General features: G+C 36.2%; 1 protein-coding gene across 1 annotated transcript in view; it reads right to left on the reverse strand.

Moving 5' to 3' along the window:
- LOC139138177 (uncharacterized) overlaps positions 1-19,016 on the reverse strand; it is a 19,915-nt gene continuing 899 nt past the window's right edge. The window contains exons 2-8 of the mRNA XM_070706432.1: positions 12,688-13,024; positions 11,691-11,963; positions 9,068-9,202; positions 8,142-8,349; positions 6,828-6,975; positions 6,014-6,128; positions 1-5,696 (exon numbers count right to left, since the gene is read on the reverse strand). Coding sequence (XP_070562533.1) covers positions 5,544-5,696; positions 6,014-6,128; positions 6,828-6,975; positions 8,142-8,349; positions 9,068-9,202; positions 11,691-11,963; positions 12,688-12,870 — 1,215 coding nt within the window. The 5' untranslated portion in view covers positions 12,871-13,024 and the 3' untranslated portion in view covers positions 1-5,543. The remainder of the gene's footprint in view (positions 5,697-6,013; positions 6,129-6,827; positions 6,976-8,141; positions 8,350-9,067; positions 9,203-11,690; positions 11,964-12,687; positions 13,025-19,016) is intronic.

Raw genomic sequence — 19,016 nt, forward strand, 5'->3', positions numbered from 1 at the left:
TTTTAAATTCCACAATCACATACATTTATTCAACTGAATTTTCACCCAGTTCTAGCAAATACACCATATTTCAAAGAAATATGATGTAATGTCTTCAAGAATACACATGGATTGAATTTTACAAATTCCAACAAACCTTCCAACATAATCTTTCCAAAATACGTAAATGCTACAAAATATTCCATAAAAAATTAAATAGTCATTATAAAGAAAATGGAAAACCAAACCATAACTTGGTGCTCCAAATTTCCAGATGAAATATTAATAAGAAACTATTTTTGTTTTAGGCAATACAAAGAAAATGTGACACAAAAGGCACTTCAAGAGACAATTCCAGTAACGTTTGATAATATTTTCATAAATTTTTTGCTCCAGAAGACAATTACATTTTCTTACACTTCTTCTTGAGGAATGTTGAAACACAAAGAATTTATCCAACAAACACATGGCATCGAGTACACCAAATAACATTATTGTGGGCAAATGAATTCTAGATCGGAAAAAAAAATTTGCTTTTTAAAGCAATAAGCAGCAGACATTGTTACATATACAGGCTGTCTTGACAAGCTGAATACTTGGCATTTCAACATTATTTTGAGTATGATATAAGAAAATATATTTTACAAACAGGAAAAAAATCGATGGAAAATATATCAAACATTACCAGTGTACAGCTAATTGATTATAAATTGTAATGTTAGGGTAGCATGTGCCTTGAAATTAAAAGACTTTAATGTTTGCTCACACTTTCCTCAATGAAACTATAAACCATTCCCTTTTGAAAGTGAGCAAAGAAGTCTGGAATGACCATCTCTGTATTGGAGAAACAAATCCACCAATATTTACTGACATTTGAAATTAAAAAGGGCCGCCACTCTAATGTTAACTCTGTGGTGAAGAATTGAATTTTCAATTTTAACTAAAATACACCAGTGAAAAGATACACTCCATGGGCTTCAAAATGAGCTGCGTACGTAGCAAACCAAAAATGTAATGTTTAAGTCTGACAGTCTGAATATATGTTCCAGAGGTGCATTCTGCCCTCACTTGAAGCCAACCTTTGTTCCTTTTGTTTTATTGTACCAATAGTGAAAGTAGACCCTGAACACAAAGCAATCAATAAATCTAAATCACTTTGTTAATGTCTGTTATATTTACATAACTTTCTCCCCACCGGTGTAATTAAACAACACATTTTTTGCAATTTCTGTAAATATTTCAAAGAGTTGCCCGTGATAAGTCATTCTCACAATATCGTATTGATCATCCAATGTGAAGATAGTCCAAAACCCCAAAAAACAATAAATGAATGTTCTAAAATCATGTCCCCACTTTGCTCAAGAATCTCAATCAGGAATGAAATTCATGGGGATAAATGCAGAGTTTTAAATTGGAAAAGCAAATAACGTCTAATTTACCAATATTTAATTTCAAAATGGATGCCATAATAATTGTAACTAAAAATAAAGCAATTGAAATATAATTTTCTTTACAATTATATGACTCTGAGAGAAATTATTGTTGTCCACTGGACTAAAGGATGACATAGATTATATGATGGGATAGCAAATACAGAATGTCAATGTTTATACTGCTATATAGTATTGATACACTTGTAAGGCAGCATGCCTGCATCTATAAGAAAACAACAAAGACAACAGTACATTTTGCACCAATGATATCCAAATAACCAATGGCAATTTTTTTAGAATAAAAGTTAGAATGTTAGCGAGAGTAATTTTCATAAACTTATGCATCTTTTGTTGACTTTGACAGTATTTTTGACACATTTGAGCTACATCTAATGTCTAGGGTCTTTAAGAATCGAAATTTACTTCATGGTAAAATTGCCTACTCATGACTTGATATGACCCTTACTCTACAGTAAAATTGACAAATAGCAGGTTGATATGACCCTGTTTGTACCTACTGATGACTTCAATCCTACTTAAAGGTATACTGTCACCTGTTCCAATTTTGCCACAGTTACCATGGAAAGAGAAAATCTAACCAATCACAGATTTTAAACAGGTGGCCGCTTTTTAAAAACAGCGCCCTCACATGGGTATTTTGAATACCAAGGAATGCCCCTTTGACCATATATGGGCATATTTAGATTACAGGTGACTGTATACCTTTAACTGTGAAATTGCCCTGCTCATGTTATTGTAAAATTGCCTAGCTCAAGACCAAACATGATCCTAACTTCATGGTAAACTTGGCAACTGATGACACAACTTGTATTATACTTCATGGTGAATTTACTGTCTCATGACCTCAAATGACCCAAGTTTGCGTGAAAAATTATTGCTAGTCCTAAATAAGATACTCAGGGAGAACATACTTAACCTAGTAATCACCAGTCCATATTTGGTGCCCAGGGCAAAATACTCAATATATTCCATGAAAAATGTTCATCAAATACACAAAAATAATTGAGAATAACATTAGCTATTAAGTCAAGTGTGTGTAGTAGAGAGCAACTCCACTTTGTGAAGAGATTTGCATATGCAAATACCATATGAAGAGATTTGCATTGGAAAATACCACATAAACTGAGGAAAAGTATTATGGCATTCCAAACCATACTCAAATGTCAATACTTGACCACTTTACATAAACAATAAATATCTATTCTTTGAATGGTGGTGTATTCTAGAGAGACAAACATTGCAAAGTATTTGTCTGCGGACGTAACAAACTCAAAATGAGTGACACTTTCCCTGTAAGACACAAAGGACTATCTACTGAACTTCATCAAATTTAGTCCCCACCCAATGTCAAAGCTTACTATGACTGGCCGACCAAACCCATTAAAATCGTTCACAGCCTACCAAATAGCATTACACAGTCCCTCTGCCCACGGGAGGGACTGTGAGTATACCAACCCAAATCACACCTTTCACACCTATGAGACTACTCCAAAACTTACCATGCCAATCACATCAAGCCTAACCCCACTAACCAACAAAAAAAACTAAACCTTTCCCAATTGGACACAACCAACTCAACTTAACCCATCATGACCAAACCCTACAAACACTTCAAAACTCAACCCAACACAACCCAACCCTACTGAACATTACACACCCAAACCCTACCTAACCCTGCCAAACCCGAAACAACCCCACTCACCAAACCCAACACATCCAAACCCCATCCAATCCTACCCACCACACCCAAACCCTACCCAACCCGACACAACCCCGCTAACCAAACAAAACCCACCAAAACCTTACCCAACCCAACTCTGCCCACCCGACCCAACACAACACAACCCAACTCAGCCAAACCCATCATAACCAAACCCTAAAGTACCTCTCTTCAACCCATGTACCAAACAATATATCCTTCCCTCCCTCATTTCACTTTGGTCAAATAAAATTGTTGCTGAACAGTGCAGCTAAAATCCAACCCAATGTTGAACCAACCCCACAATAAAAGATAGCAATTCAACTGTTGTGAATGAGATAAAACTTACATAGGACCTTTCTTCCCAGCATTTTGAAAAGTTACAAATACTTCTGTTTAGACGACTCTCTAAATTCTGATCACCTGTTACAAAATGTTCAAGCAATTGCAAATACGTCAGCTTAATCTAGATACTGTTTCATATTGAATAATGTCTACCCTAGTTGTCTGCCATCACTTTCTCAACGCACACTGGAGAAAAATGAAACATCTCACATGAATCTAGCCTCACAACCTGGCCACCTTTGCTTGTTCTTGTCATGGGAGTTCATTTGGTAATCCCAGATACACTCCCACAATGGATCAGGCCGTACACATCTACTCTGTTATTGTTTACTGGTAAGCACAGTGGATTGAGAACCATAATTTAATCAAATGACAAGATTATCTCTCAACTTTAAAACCAATTTACCCAATGCATAGGGAATAGTGGGGCCGTCATTAAGTGTACCAAATATAATACTGCTGTGAACAGTGGCACAGTTTTGTTCTGTGGCAAAGTACATCAGATTTGCTTAGACACAGAACAAAAAATGTAGTCTTTGTCGTGTTGAACTGATGTGCAGTGCAGCCAGCCATGTGCAGAAAATATATATTCAAAAAACAGCAGAATTATCTGAAATTACAATGATATTGTTTTTTATGTTAAAGGTCAGAACAGCCAACTGTATTCAAACAGTATATCCCATTAATAATCATTCAAACAGTATATCCCATTAATAATTCTCTAACATGAAAACTGCATTGTATGGCGATAAATTTACTGCACCACTTGTGCTCCGTCGGCATTTGGGTGTCTTGATAAGTATGAAATGAACTCCTTATGACATCACCTGATAGGTGCCAACAAAATTTGCCTGTCTGTCCACAGGTATAACTCTACATATGGTTGTTCATGAAGTAACAGCACAAAATCGAAAATTTGGAGATACCATCCAATACGTGAAAATATGTGCAGTGTAAAGTCAGGGTACATAACTTTTGATTTTTTGTATCATGTTGTCATCTTCAGTGATATATGTGAGGCCATAGAGGATGGGGGAAAGAGGGGGGTTGCTGGGCGTCAAATTTTTTTGATACATAAAGCCCATATATATAAATTCTTCGCACTACCATTCAGTAATAAAAAATTCAGGAAAAACTGATATTTCGTAGCACCACTAGTGTTTGATCAACTACATAATGTTATACGGCCACCACAAAAAAGTACAACAAATGAGATCAAACTTACAAGAAGACTTTATGTACAAAGGAAATATTTAATAAGGTCTATGTTTCTTGTTTGTTCATACCCTTAAACAATTCATTCGGGACTCTCTGATCCACTATACAAAAGGCAACAATGTTTCTCTTCATTCAAGGGACAAGAGCTGGGTCTTTTGATAGTATTTTCATTATATTTTTGTTCCAGAAAACAAGCAGTTTCTTCTTCTTCGCCTTCAGGTTATGTTGAAATACACAGTATTTGCTTTGCCAATATAATGAATTGTTTATAATAAACAATTTATTGTTGACAAACGAATTCTAGTCCGCACTAAAAATTTAGCTGTCGATGATAACACTGGATATTGCTCACAGTCATGTGGGTTGTATTGACCAATGGAATAGTAGGAGGCTGTGTTGACCAATGGAGTGTGTTGACCAATGGAGTGGTAGGAGGCTGTGTTGACCAATGGAGTGGTAGCAGGCTGTGTTGACCAATGGAGTGGTAGCAGGCTGTGTTGACCAATGGAGTGGTAGCAGGCTGTGTTGACCAATGGAGTGGTAGGAGGCTGTGTTGACCAATGGAGTGGTAGGAGGCTGTGTTGACCAATGGAGTGGAAGGAGGCTGTGTTGACCAATGGAGTGGTAGTATTTCAACATGATTTTGTGCACAGAATAAGAAATTGTATTTTACAAACGTTACAAAAATAATAGAAAACACATCAAAAATTGTAGTTGATGGAGCTTTAAAAACATCCATTTGTCCGTCATTCTGCAGCATGCTATTTTTCTATACACAGATGACATTCTTTGTATATCCAATATCTTTATCATCTTTCTCTGAAACAATTAGTTTTGAGTGAAAACTTCTAAAGAACTTGACTGGCAGAACTTTGGCTGTTGTAAATGATAGCACCAACTAAATTGACGATGGCCGCTACGACAAAGACAGGATACCAGTATTGTGTGTAGTCTACTATAGCTGCCGTTACCGGTCCGCAGGTCATACCTGGTATGGTTGCCTGAAAGTGGAAAAATTAAAATGTTTCCTTACAAGATTGAATTAAAGAGTTGTTGCTTAGATTCTATGTATCTACTTTTGGCAAGTTTTCAAAATTGGAAAGATAAAATGTTGCTAAAATTCTCCGTAAAGAAACTTTATACCATTCCCTTTGAAATCTAAAATTAAAATCAAATAAAATCACTGGACTAGAATGACAGTATCCTTAGGCCAAAGCAACTGTGTAGAACCTGAGTTTGAATACTTGCAGTCAGTGTTGCTGAAACTCATAGAAAGGTACAGAGGATGACGCTGGTGAAGTACGTCTGCTCTACTTACCAAAGTGTTTGACACGGCAAATGTAAGGCCGGCATGATTTGGAGCCACGTCGGCATGGTTACTCATGTGACCAGATGAGTTGCATGCACACAGTCCCAGTGATATTGACACAAAACTGAAAAAAAAATGTGACAAATCAAAAGAAACCATACATGAACTTGACTAATTTGGATGATAAGAGAGAAAATGCAAGGAAGATATGTCTTGGCTGACAAACTTGTACAAATCAGAACTACAGATGGCGCTGTACATATTTGTAGACAGGTCCATACACTCAAAGTAACTTAAACTTTCAAGGATTTTTCAGCAATTTTCAAGCACCTTTTTAGCTCCAAAATACCATTTCTCAAACATCATTTTTACAACTTCTCATTTTTTTTATATCTTTTAACGTCATTTTTCAATATCATGACATAATTTCATGATTTTGAAATATTACGGGGTGGCTCATCAATTATCCAGGACTTTCCAAAACTTAATTCATTTTCAATTCAAGGACTTTCAAGGAGGTTTTAAAATTGAAGGAATTTCAATGAGTGTATGGACCCTTGTATAGAGCAAAAATAGGAATTTGAAAATCTTTATCTTTCAGCGATGTTGAAAAAAGTGCCAGCATTTTTTCCATGGATCAGTATAAATACTGGATTCATGGATCAAAGCGATTTGACTTCCATTGTCAGTTAGAATTATCTGATCAGCATCCTCTTGCACCTTATAGTGAAAACTCATAAATTTCTACTACTTGTAGTTTGTAGTAATTGTAAGTAAACATGAACCGATAGATTTAATTAAATCATCAAATTCATCATCTTACCAAACTGCTAGCATCATGCTTTCCATTTTTCCAAAGAGTAAAATAAAGACAGCTGGTCCTAAGAGACCTATTGTTGTCATTAGTCTTCGGACAGACAACACTGTCCATTGTCTTTTAGAAATCAACGAGTCTGCGTAGTGACCAGCAGCTAGCAATAAAGAAATAGTAAGAAACATATATAAATCAAAATACATGTATGTATTGACTCAGTACTGTGCAAAGAATCTCTATCGCAGTATTATATGATCAGAATATCCACTAGTGTGTCACCATTTGTACTGTATTGTTTTGTATTTAACATTATGTGCATTCTGATTCTGTGCTTTTGTTGAGGACAGTACTCAATTAAATTTTACTGCGGTTCACTAGTCATGTTACCAGGAATCCCAATGGTATATCAATACAATCACATTTGGGGACAACAGAAATGATCAACCATGTACCTATGTTCCAAACCTTTAAAGAAAACACTGTGATTGACATACAAATAGATGTATTTGTACATCTTATCTGACCATAGTAATTCTAATTCAATCAGTGCATTTTATGGCACGATTTCCGGTTGGAAATTTATGAGAAACACTGATACAACACAATACATGACAGTCTGGTTAAGAATAAATATTTCAGATGAAGCTTTACAGTCTACAAGGAAAAACTTCAAGATAATTTTATCCCATTTCTTAATTTAGAAATACAGTATCCGACATTTTGTACATTTTTTTACAAAATGCAGAGAAGTTATCAATATTACAATTTCTTTATTGCATCTTGCAACACGCATAATAATTTTTAACAACAGAGGTAGATAAGAATTCACTGATATCGATGAGTCTGAGTTGCCTAGCAACATCTATGTCATAATACAGTGTGTCATTATTTGAAAGCAGTACAACATACAGTTTAAACAGAGGCAAATGGCCAGAACGACACATATATATACATACAGCAAGTGTTTTTGTCATGTCTGTGCTATAAATAGACTGCAAGTCAAACAATATAATCTCTATTTTCACATAAGTATGAATTTTAGGAAGCTAAATATGTCAAAAATTGTCACAAACACGATTGCTTATTAGCCTTTTAAAATGCTTAAAACAACACAAATTAATATAAGCCATTAATCTTTACTATCTGGAGCTCACTGAACATTGCAAATTCTTTGTAATTTATCAAAGCAATAGATCTCATTGATGGTTGAATTCAGAGTCCTGCAGAGTCAATAATGTATCTGTGAAACAGTAGTGTGGTGCTCAATAACACACAGCTATTGTGACTTGATGACAAGATTTACAAGATTTCTATAATACTCACCAACTCCAACTAACGAATTCATAATATACGGCAAAGCGGTGAAACTGATGTCGTGCTTGTTGGCTCCAAGCCTTCTGGAGAGATATGTGGGTAACCATGACAATATGATGTAATTGGACCAATTCATGGCAAAGTGGGCTGCGTAAATAGCCCAGAGTGGTTTGTGGGATATGTATGCCGTCCAGTGTACAGAATGCCTTGTGTCAACCTGTAAGATGACCACATGGAGCAAAACTTCCATTTTGTGAATCGACTGATTATAAAAATCATGCTGTACAGTACAACAGCTGAGGTGATGAAAAATTCTATCGACCAATGGCAAATATCGATAGACTCTGCAATAAAGAATTGTAATTGTCAGTGGGTTTTATTTGCATTATTAAGTGAAAGATCGCTCTCTTGACCTCATCACCCCTGTAATCACGTCAATGATCAGCATTCAGTGTTAACAACAATGGGTTTGGGCAAAACCATTGCGGCAAAAGGGGAAGTTGGCAGACTCCACAGTTCATGGCCCACTCTGGCTACTGCAATGTTCAGTACATACAAGGCAAAAAAGAAAGTGACAGCGATACAAGCGAAATGGACGTGCAAATGTGCAAATGGAATGTGCACGTATCTATGCTAGTTTAACAAACATGCCTTTCTGTACCAGGCACCATTAATTTCAATGCTAGGTTTCATCTCCTGAGATTATCCCAGGTAAAGATCATAGAAATCAATATAGATTATTCATAGCATTATCAGTGAAGACAATCACACTAACAGACTGCTGATAAAGTTTGTCAGGACTACTGGGAAAGATGCTCAGATAACAAAGGTCTTTCAGATTTTCACTTTAAACATGGTGTAACAGAGTCTTTGAGAGAAACTGAATGTGTGATGATGTTATTTGTGGAAAAATACATCCACATAGTGCTTTTTACCTTGGGCATGAGTAGCATTTCAGGATCAACTTCTGTTGAATTTTCATTGTAAAGGAGCACCCATATTGCAATCCAGAGAATTCCAAGTGAACCAAAACTGTAGAACATCATGGGCCATGGAAGTCTCGGACAAATCTGCAAAGATACATAACACTTTGAGTCACATAGCATGCAACCAGTTACAAATAATAGTACTTTGATATTATCAGCACAATTCACTGACTGTCTGCGGTGGTGTGCAGTTTTGTATCTGGTTTACACCAATGGCTTAGGGTACATGTACATGTAGGGCAGTACATGGATGGTGCAGTATCAGCCACATTCCATTATTTTGCATGTAAAAATTATGCAAGGAAACATCCTTGTATTATAATTCATTTCCTTGTAATAAAAATAAAAATAAAAAAGCAATAAAAAATATTATTATTATTAAAAAAAATTTTAACTTATTTTTGTATCACACTTTTATTGCCACAAATGTGATGTAAATCCTATATTTACAAGCAAGCAATAAAAAATATTATTATTATTATTATTATTATTATTATTTCCTTGAAACTTTCACGAAAGAATTGGAATGAGAAGTCATTTTGAAAAATATATTCAAAATGTGGTGTCACCGTCATTTTAAGGTACACTGGCAAGCTTTTTCCTTTCTGTACGAAAGACCCTGACTCAGCAATTTTTCTTTAATTAAGCTCTTGATATTGTGTGCCTTCATTACATTTTCTTCATAAAATCTTAAAGTCATTTGTAAAATGATGTTTCAGTATTCTATGCTGCATAGAATAGCGATGTTTCTTATCAGCTTTCTGATATTTTTCACCATTTTTGATAAAGAAGTGTAAACTGCACAAAATCAAAGGATGTGGTGGATGGAGGGACTGTAGTGTGCTGTATTTCTGTGCAATTTATCTCAAACAGAGAGACAGAAAAACTACTTTCCCTCATCATATTTTTGTCTACTCATTGATACTGGTCCTAGTAGAATATATGCAACTGTAAAGAAAATGACAATAATTTTTACTTTTGCATAGCCATCTTTAACCACACTTTTCTGTTTCCATAGTAACAGCTTCCATGAAAGAAACACCATATCACATAGGATTGAAGGTTTTATGCACACATTTCTCGAGCACATGAAAACAAATATATCATAAGATAAAAACAAATATTTATTTTGTATCATTTTTGTAATCTGCTATCTTTTCATGAATGCTAAAACTTACATCGCAGCCTATAGCCACTCTGTAACCCTACTTCATACAACAGCCAATACATCAATTGTTGAGATTTATAGATTTGAGCCTTGAAATGAACACTGAATAAGTAGTGTACAATTGAGACTCAGCGTTTGTGCTTTGAGAAAGTAAAAAAGAACAAGAAAATACACTGATGTGTAAAACAAGGCTTCACAGGTTGGCCTTCATTTGTTATCAGATTATTAAATATATATATAAATTGGTAAAAATATAAGTATAAAAACAAAAGAAATGATAAAGAGCACAATACATTATCGATAATGTAACAGTATTTTTTAAAACTAATATGATGAATACAGACATAGTTCAATTTAATGTGCCTGATAATTCACAGCTGTTATCAAATTGATGATTTCATGTGAATTTTCCTTTACCTACGGTCTAACTCGATACTGTATGTAGAGAATTGCAATATCATACTGGGCTGAATTCCTGCATATCCCTGAAGTTCATGATAAAACATGAAATCTGTCTAAATATGAACCTGAATATTTATATTTGCTACGTATCATGGCTGAGGATTGTGTTCTGATGAAAACAGATTCACATTTTAATGATGTTTGATTACCACATTGTAACAGATGTTATTGCATTGCCTTCACTCTCTTTTTACAAATCAGATCAAATTTTATTCCTTGTTACACACTCCCATGATGTCCTCAAAACAAGGCATGCAATTTCATGAGAAGACGCTTTACAAAAAAGATTTCTTTATACGCCTACGCCTTTCATTGTCCTAAGGACTAATTGAAATCATATACTTTCTATGCTTTCCCATCATGAATCATCGCAATGTTGTAGTCTCACTTGACTTTATAGCAGATGCTTCGACAAGATTTTTGTTAAACTTTGTTATAACTGTACGTAAAAGAAAATCAGCCAATTTAATGCAAAGATGGTGATGATAAGTATTACACTAACATTTTGTAAGGTTTTTCTTTTCTTGACGTACCCAAATTCCCAATCACAATCTTTCACTTGCCATAATTCTGCATATTCACTGTCCAAATTAGCAGAAGATCAGAAAAATACTACACATAATAATGACTTCCTGTAGAATGTTGCTTGCTGTTCTGAATGTCTGTGCTACATATATGCCACGTATGTCGTTATGTGACAAAGGCTTAACACACACTGATCAAACCTAATTACATATCACCTCTAAATCTAGTCTGATGAAATTTCATTACAACTAGGTTTTCTATCACATATTCAGTATCATGATCAAACTAACTACTGGATCTATGCTTTAACAATAGGTTATTACTTGTATAAATTAGGAATTAACAATAGCTGAAGTGCCGACAAAACAAAACAATAGTTTTAAATTCATCGAAATAAAACTGGAAAACAGAACTCACCACTGCTGCAATGGTCTGGCCTACGGAGCCTGATGCCACCAAATACCCAAATGCCCGGGACCGCTCTTCAACGGTGATATTGTGTGAAAATATGTGGTAAATTGTCGGTAGACAAAAACCTTCAGCAAAACCTAGAAGTACTCTTGAGAAAATTATGAGTCCAACATAGGGTCCAAAGAACGGAGTAAGGAATGTGGCTAGAGACCAAACTAAAACGGCTATGCCCAGAGTAACCTTACCACCAAATCTTTGCGCTGTACGACCGCCAATTATCTGAAATTATAGAACAATCATGAAAAAACAAATTTCAACATTATTTGTGAATTATGAACGCAGATCACTTTCCCTGCATTGGACATTATTGATGAATATAATACTTGAAAGTCTTTTGAACTTGTTTGATTATTTTCATTCACAGCAATTTTTCAGTTCTTTGTGCTCACAGTACTTTGGCATCAAATTGCATTCAATTTGGTAAATCAAACCAAAATCTGATATTGCTATTGCTATATGCTTAGGGTCTGAATGAAATTCAATAAAATTTAGGAAAGGAAAAAAACTGAGTAAAATGGATCATTTTATAATGAACGAATTCATGAGATTATTAAGAAGGGCAATATGTGATCACTCTCCAGCTCTACTAATCCTGGTATTTTTAATGCAAAAATTGACCTTACAATGATACACTACAAAGTAGTTGGCCATGGCATATGAATTCATTTTGCATTAGAATTGACAAAACATAAGGCAACAGATATATTGGTAATGTATAACAATTGAGTAGATAGAATGTTGCATTTAAACACTAAAATCACACAGAAATTAGTTTGTGGTGTGTATCATATTTGTATATAAATTACAGCGTATCTCAATGATTTTGTTTTTTGTGTGCCTGATATTTGTATGCCTGACACAGTCAGGCAGTTTCTCCAGAAAGAGATTGATGAAACAGAAGACTGAAGAATGATCCAGAGATAGTAATTTGAATTTTTTGTACCTGACTGCTGACATAGCCAAAGGCAAAAGCACTGAGTACCCATCCCTGTACTTGCATATTCCACTTGAACTGATCCGTCATGGGAACCATTGCAATCGGCATGATCACCCTGTCTGCGGCATTCACAAAGTTTGCCAAGGAACACAACGCCACTATCTTGGATGTCTTGCTGAAGGTAAACATCTTGATTCAAGGTGGTGCTCACGATTTCCGTTGAGAAGATGTGGTTCTGTGTCTTGATCAAGTTGTGTCTCGATTCGATGTTATCATTGTTCTCAAAGTCTTTGCTTGCACTGAACACGGCTTGGTTGATGCTTGGCTTTGTCTTTTGAAGATCCTTATCCCATAATGTATATCATGGATGACGGATTGAAAGACATGGATACAAAAATTAACATACAGCGTATCCTTTTATTAGACTATAGACGATCAAGTTTTCTCAAGGGTCTATGTTTAGATTAATGAAACATGTACATTAAAGGGGAAGTTCACCAAGGATGATTTTTACATATGTGGTAGCTCTGTGGTCATTTACCCAGGAAAAACTATTTTCACCATTTATAACTCGCAAGATTTTTTAAAAAAACAATAAAAATAGTACAGGAAGTTGCCCATGTAATTTGAATCATGGGAAAAAAGCTCCAAGCTTGGAGCTTGCATAATGTGATATGGAAGGGACCATCTCCGGACGGGTATGGCCCCCTCATTGTCCACTCACAGTAACACAGTAGCTGTGTTAGCGCTGGGTTTGGAAAGCTGTTAGCCACTGTGGCGAATAGTTTCAAATTTTATTAGCCACAGACAAATTTTATTAGCCACACATTTTTTACGAAAACTAAGCTTTCTATAATGCTATAATCTCCAATGTCGGTTGCATGCACAAGAATAAACTATCAACACATCAACCTTGTATCCAATTGTCTTCATTTTAACACTGGAAATTGCTTGATTCTGGACCCCGATGTAGCCCTGCGTACGATGCTGTGTGTTCGCTACAGCTAATCGCCCATGAGCGGGCGATTAGCTGTAGCGGAACACACAGCATCGTACGCAGGGCTAGACCCCGATGCAAATCGAAAGCAGCACGCAACGTTGAGACCACGATTAAAATGAACTGCAACACGGAAGGTTGGGACCGCGATGCAAATCAACAGCATGACAGCAACACTGAACGTTCGGACTGCGATTAAAATAGAAGTTTGGTTACACGTAATTACGTTCCATCAGTACACGTAGCGTCTTTGTCACGTCATACAAGACGTCGCGTAAATGTGGCACAGACGTTCGGAACGTCATCAAACGACACTTCCACATGTAGTCTTAATTCCGTGTAGTAATTTTTAGATTTTCTTGGTGATTTGCGGGAATTTAGACAGGAAATCTCGTTAAGTACTAGTATGAGTATCATTGTAAATTAGCAAACATCTTTGATATAAGAAAATTCGGTAGAGTTCACCTGCACAAAGACGTACGTGCTATGATTTCCTGACAGAAATGAAATTTTGTCCAATTCACATTTTACCTGAAGCTGTCACAAAAATTTCCGTAAAAAAACATAAATAACTGTATTACAGAAAATCGGTAAATTTAATGCGAGGATACAACGAGCTTGAATAGTCCTCGCCAAGAGAAATTAATTGTTTCTTAAAACTTAGACGAATTTCGTATGTTTCTGAAAAAACAATACGGCAAAATCAACCAAAAAAATTACAACTGAGCATGGATACGCGGAACGTCGAGAACGGAACGGAACGTCGAGACCGCGATGCAAATCGACAACAACACGGAATGCGTCGCTGGGATGGCGATTTTAATTAACATCAATAGGGGACCATGAGGACCGCGATGCAAATCGACCACCATTAAAATAAGACCTCGATTAAAATGCGCAACACGGAACGTCTAGACCACGATGCAAATAAATTTCAACACCGAACTTTGTGACCACGATTAAAATAGCAAAAGTTTCAATTCTCGCGAGTGTTCGCTTTGCTTGCTGTACACTAGACAAAATGACGTCAAATTTATCGCGAGACTAGGGCTCGATTGCGTCTGCCTGCATTTTCAATTCTCGCGATAGTCATTTATGTGCATGTGCATGCTGTACACTATACAAATTGACGTCAAATCTCTCGCGAGACTTGGCTCGATTGCAATTGCGTACGTCGGAGAGAACAATACGGAAGTGGATATAGTTTTTTCGCGAATCGCCGAAAGAGAAGCGCAGATCAACAAAAGACTAAAAAACCCCACGTTTTTGCTTATTTTGCGGAATTTTTTCAACAAAAATCATCTTCGCCACTGTGGCGAATTAGGATCGATTTTTCTTCGCCACTGCTGATTTCAATTCGCATTTGCGAACGTGGCGAATGGGCAGCGCGAACACAGGGTAGTCAACAAAAATCTGACAATGGACAGTTTATTATAAGTAAATCATCGTTTATGCAAGGATACTCAGTATAAACAAAAGTTATGTAAATACGCACAGCCTGCTTTAAGCATGAGTGAGTGGACAATGCAATACCCATGGGAAAATGGTCCCTTCCATATCACATTATGCAAGCTACAAGCTTGGCGCTTTTTTCCCATGATTCAAATTACATGGGCAACTTCCTGTACTATGTCTAGCGTTTTTTGTAAAAAATCTTGCGAGTTATAAATGGCGAAAATAGCTTTTCCGGGGTAAGTGACCACAAAGCTAGCACATATGTAAAAATCATCCTTGGTGAACTTCCCCTTTAATTTAGGGGGTACTGCACCCAACACCGCAAATTTTGCTCAAAATCATATTTTTGGCAAATATTCATTCAATTTTCATTAATTTGTTAACCCAAGATTAAAATATTGGTTGTATTCACCTTTAGTTAGTCAAGTAGTCATAAGTTGCGTGACATAAAAGTGTTAATTTATGCAAATTTATGTAAATCACTTGATTCCTAGCTTCTCTTTTCTCCCAATTTCAAGATTTCGAAAAAATTTAACTCAACTCTAGCTGGGTCAAATTTTCTGAAATTTTCACATGTTCTTTAAATTCTAAATAACAAAACGACTCTTTTGTTTAGCAATAAAGTTCTTACATTTTGACTAAGAGGCATTTAATTTTTCCTCATCATGTTTTAATCACTTTTTTGAGTGTCAGTCTTTCAACTCATGCCATTTAGAATGAGTATAGACTTGGTTCAAGTTGGCGAATTTTTAAAAAATTAAATCATTTATAATAGTTTCTCTTGTGTCTCTCCTATTTCGTACAAACCTATCCGGAATTTGGCAGCCCAGGCCAGGTTTTCCCAGCGATTGAATGCGTCACCTTTGAGTCTACGCAGTAGTGAGTTAGTTTCTGCCGGATTCCGGGTGAAACTCCGCTGTATAGCGTTCACTCCACTCACACGTTTCACATGAAACAAGTCATCGTTGATGACACAGTCCCCACTTGTTAATGGGTACTTTGATTACATGTCCTCGTAGAGGATAGAGTCCTCTTCATTAATTAGGTCTGTGATAAAAATACTTTGATACAGATGGCGCTCAATGGCCAAGAATGAGTTCCATGGTGATGAAAACATAAAACCAATGTAGGCCACCATCCTAAAGTTCATAAAATGAGTCAACTAGGAATAATCAACAGGATGTTGCAAAACATTTTTGCATACAATTCTAACACTTGACAGATTATCACTGGTACCATATTTCATAAATTTGATGCAGTATTTACGACACTATGAGATCAACATCTGTATCAAGTTTCATCACATTTGACGTTGTATTAATTTGTGGCTATATCACCCTAATTAGGAAAGTTCATTACTTATGCAATTACAAATTAATTAAAATGACACTGATAAATGTCTTTTTCAATGTTAAAAGCAATGTGAGCGTAACATCAGTTAACATCTGTATTAAGTTTCATAAATTTGATGCAGTACGTATTTCTTGACATATCAGCCTACTTACGAAACTTCAATAATTGACATGTTACTGCTACGTGGCGTGAAACAAATTGACGAGCATATGTATGAAATAGGTCAGTGTCCTTGTACCAACTTTGAATGATACTGGTGGAAATATGTCTGAGTTATGGCTCTGTACATTTGAAAATTGTAACAAAATCACCGCCATGCAGCGATATTTGATCTTACAATTTAAAAAAATCAACATGTATATGTATGACTTAAGTCAATGTACATGTACCAACTTTGAATAAGATCAGTTGAAACATGTCTGAGTTATGGCTCTGTACATGAAAAAATCGTAATAAAATGGCCGCCTGGCGGCCATATTGGATCGTATCACAAAACAAATCGACGTGCATATGTATGACATTGGTCAATGTCCTTGTACCAACTTTGAATAAAATCGGTTGAAACATGTATGAGTTATGGCTCTGTACATGAAAAAATCATAACAAAATGGCCGCCTGGCGGCCATATTGGATCGTATCACAAAACAAATAGACGTGCATATGTATGACATTGGTCAATGTCCTTGTACCAACTTTGAATAAAATTGGTTGAAACATGTCTGAGTTATGGCTCTGTACATGAAAAAATCATAACAAAATGGCCGCCTGGCGGCCATATTGGATCGTATCACAAAACAAATCGACGTGCATATGTATGACATTGGTCAATGTCCTTGTACCAACATTGAATAAAATCGGTTGAAACATGTCTGAGTTATGGCTCTGTACATGAAAAAATTGTAATAAAATGGCCGCCTGGCGGCCATATTGGATTGTATCACAAAACAAATCTATGTGTACATGTATGACATATGAAGTAATCCTTGTACCAAGTATGAATGAAATCGCTTCTTGCATCTCTGAGATATCTGCGTGAACGGACGGACGGACGGACGCACACACGCACGGACGCACGCACGGACATGACCAAACCTATAAGTCCCCCCGGACGGTGTCCGTGGGGACTAAAAAGTACACAAATCATCCCATTCACTCCACTCACGCGTTTCACATGAAAACAAAATGCAAATCATCGCGTTCACTCCACTCAAACATTCACAAATCACAGACTTGAACCAAGTCTAGAATGAGTATAGATAAAGCAAAAAAAACCTTTTTTTTTCAACATATACTCGTTTCAAGTGAAATTTTACAATTCAGAAAATAGTATCAAGTTTTTGACTTGAATTAATTTTTATCATTAATACCAAAATAGGTTTTTACCCCAAATATACACGCCCCTTCATCCTTTGAGTTAATTGTTGCTACCATACTGAACTCTAGATTCTCTGCTTTTTGAAAATATGTAGTATGAGAGGGTTTCCTTGTCATCTTAGATGAGAAATATTCCTTTGAAAAAACTGTTGGCAATGTGCAGCTTCACCTTAAACAAAAATTTGTTGATGTGTGTACAGATTGCAAATAGGGAAAGTGCCCTATGAACAATGATACATCAGTTTACCTTGAAGTTTCAAGCAGGCACCACAACATGTGGGAACTTAGCTGTGATATCGCAGCAGTGCTAGTGGCAGCTATCGAACACGCTCAGGTCAAGGGTCACTGCCACAGTACTGCTGCGTGCCAACCCATAGGTTTTTTTGGTAGTTTACTACGACACGGATCGGTGTTGCTGATTTACCTTGCAAAATAATGAAATACATTCGTCTTTGAATAAATAAACCTTTATCATCTTTATCATTGACTGTATAAAACTCATTCTCTATGCCTGCTAACTACCTTGACGATAAGAACATGTATTTTTAACCATTTTCCCATGAGGCATTGGCAGTTTATGCGATGTTTGCCCGCTCGCGTGTACAACGCACTGAATACGTTGGAGGTCAAAAGTTCAAATTCGAGCAGGAACCATCAACGGCTCACCGAAAAAGTAAACGGAAAAATATACATGTTGTCACAGTCGGGATCATTAGCAGGAATAGGAGATGAGTTGTAGATAGTCGGTGAAACAGTAGGTACAGGTTGATTTATTCAAAGATTAATCATTTTATTATTTTGCAAGGTAAATCAGCGACACCGATCGGTGTTGTAGTAAACTACCGAAAATGTCCATGGGTTGGCTCGCAGCGGTACTGTGACGGTGACCCTTGACCCAGCGTTCTATAACCGCCACTAGCACCGCTGTGATATCACAGCTTGTAGGAACTACAATGAGTCACAGTTGTCATGACAATCAACAGCCATGATGACTGCTATGGTTCAGAATGAAAAAAGAGAAAACTGATTTGTCTGTATGTATGTATCATGTATTAGGCACACAAAATCCATGACAATTCGATGCGAAGGCATGAAAATGGATGGCTACCAACACATAGACAAATGAATTTGTGTGTATGAGCATACATGTGTGTGT

This window comes from Ptychodera flava, chromosome 8 (assembly GCF_041260155.1).
Source record: "Ptychodera flava strain L36383 chromosome 8, AS_Pfla_20210202, whole genome shotgun sequence".
Classification (NCBI taxonomy): domain Eukaryota; kingdom Metazoa; phylum Hemichordata; class Enteropneusta; family Ptychoderidae; genus Ptychodera; species Ptychodera flava.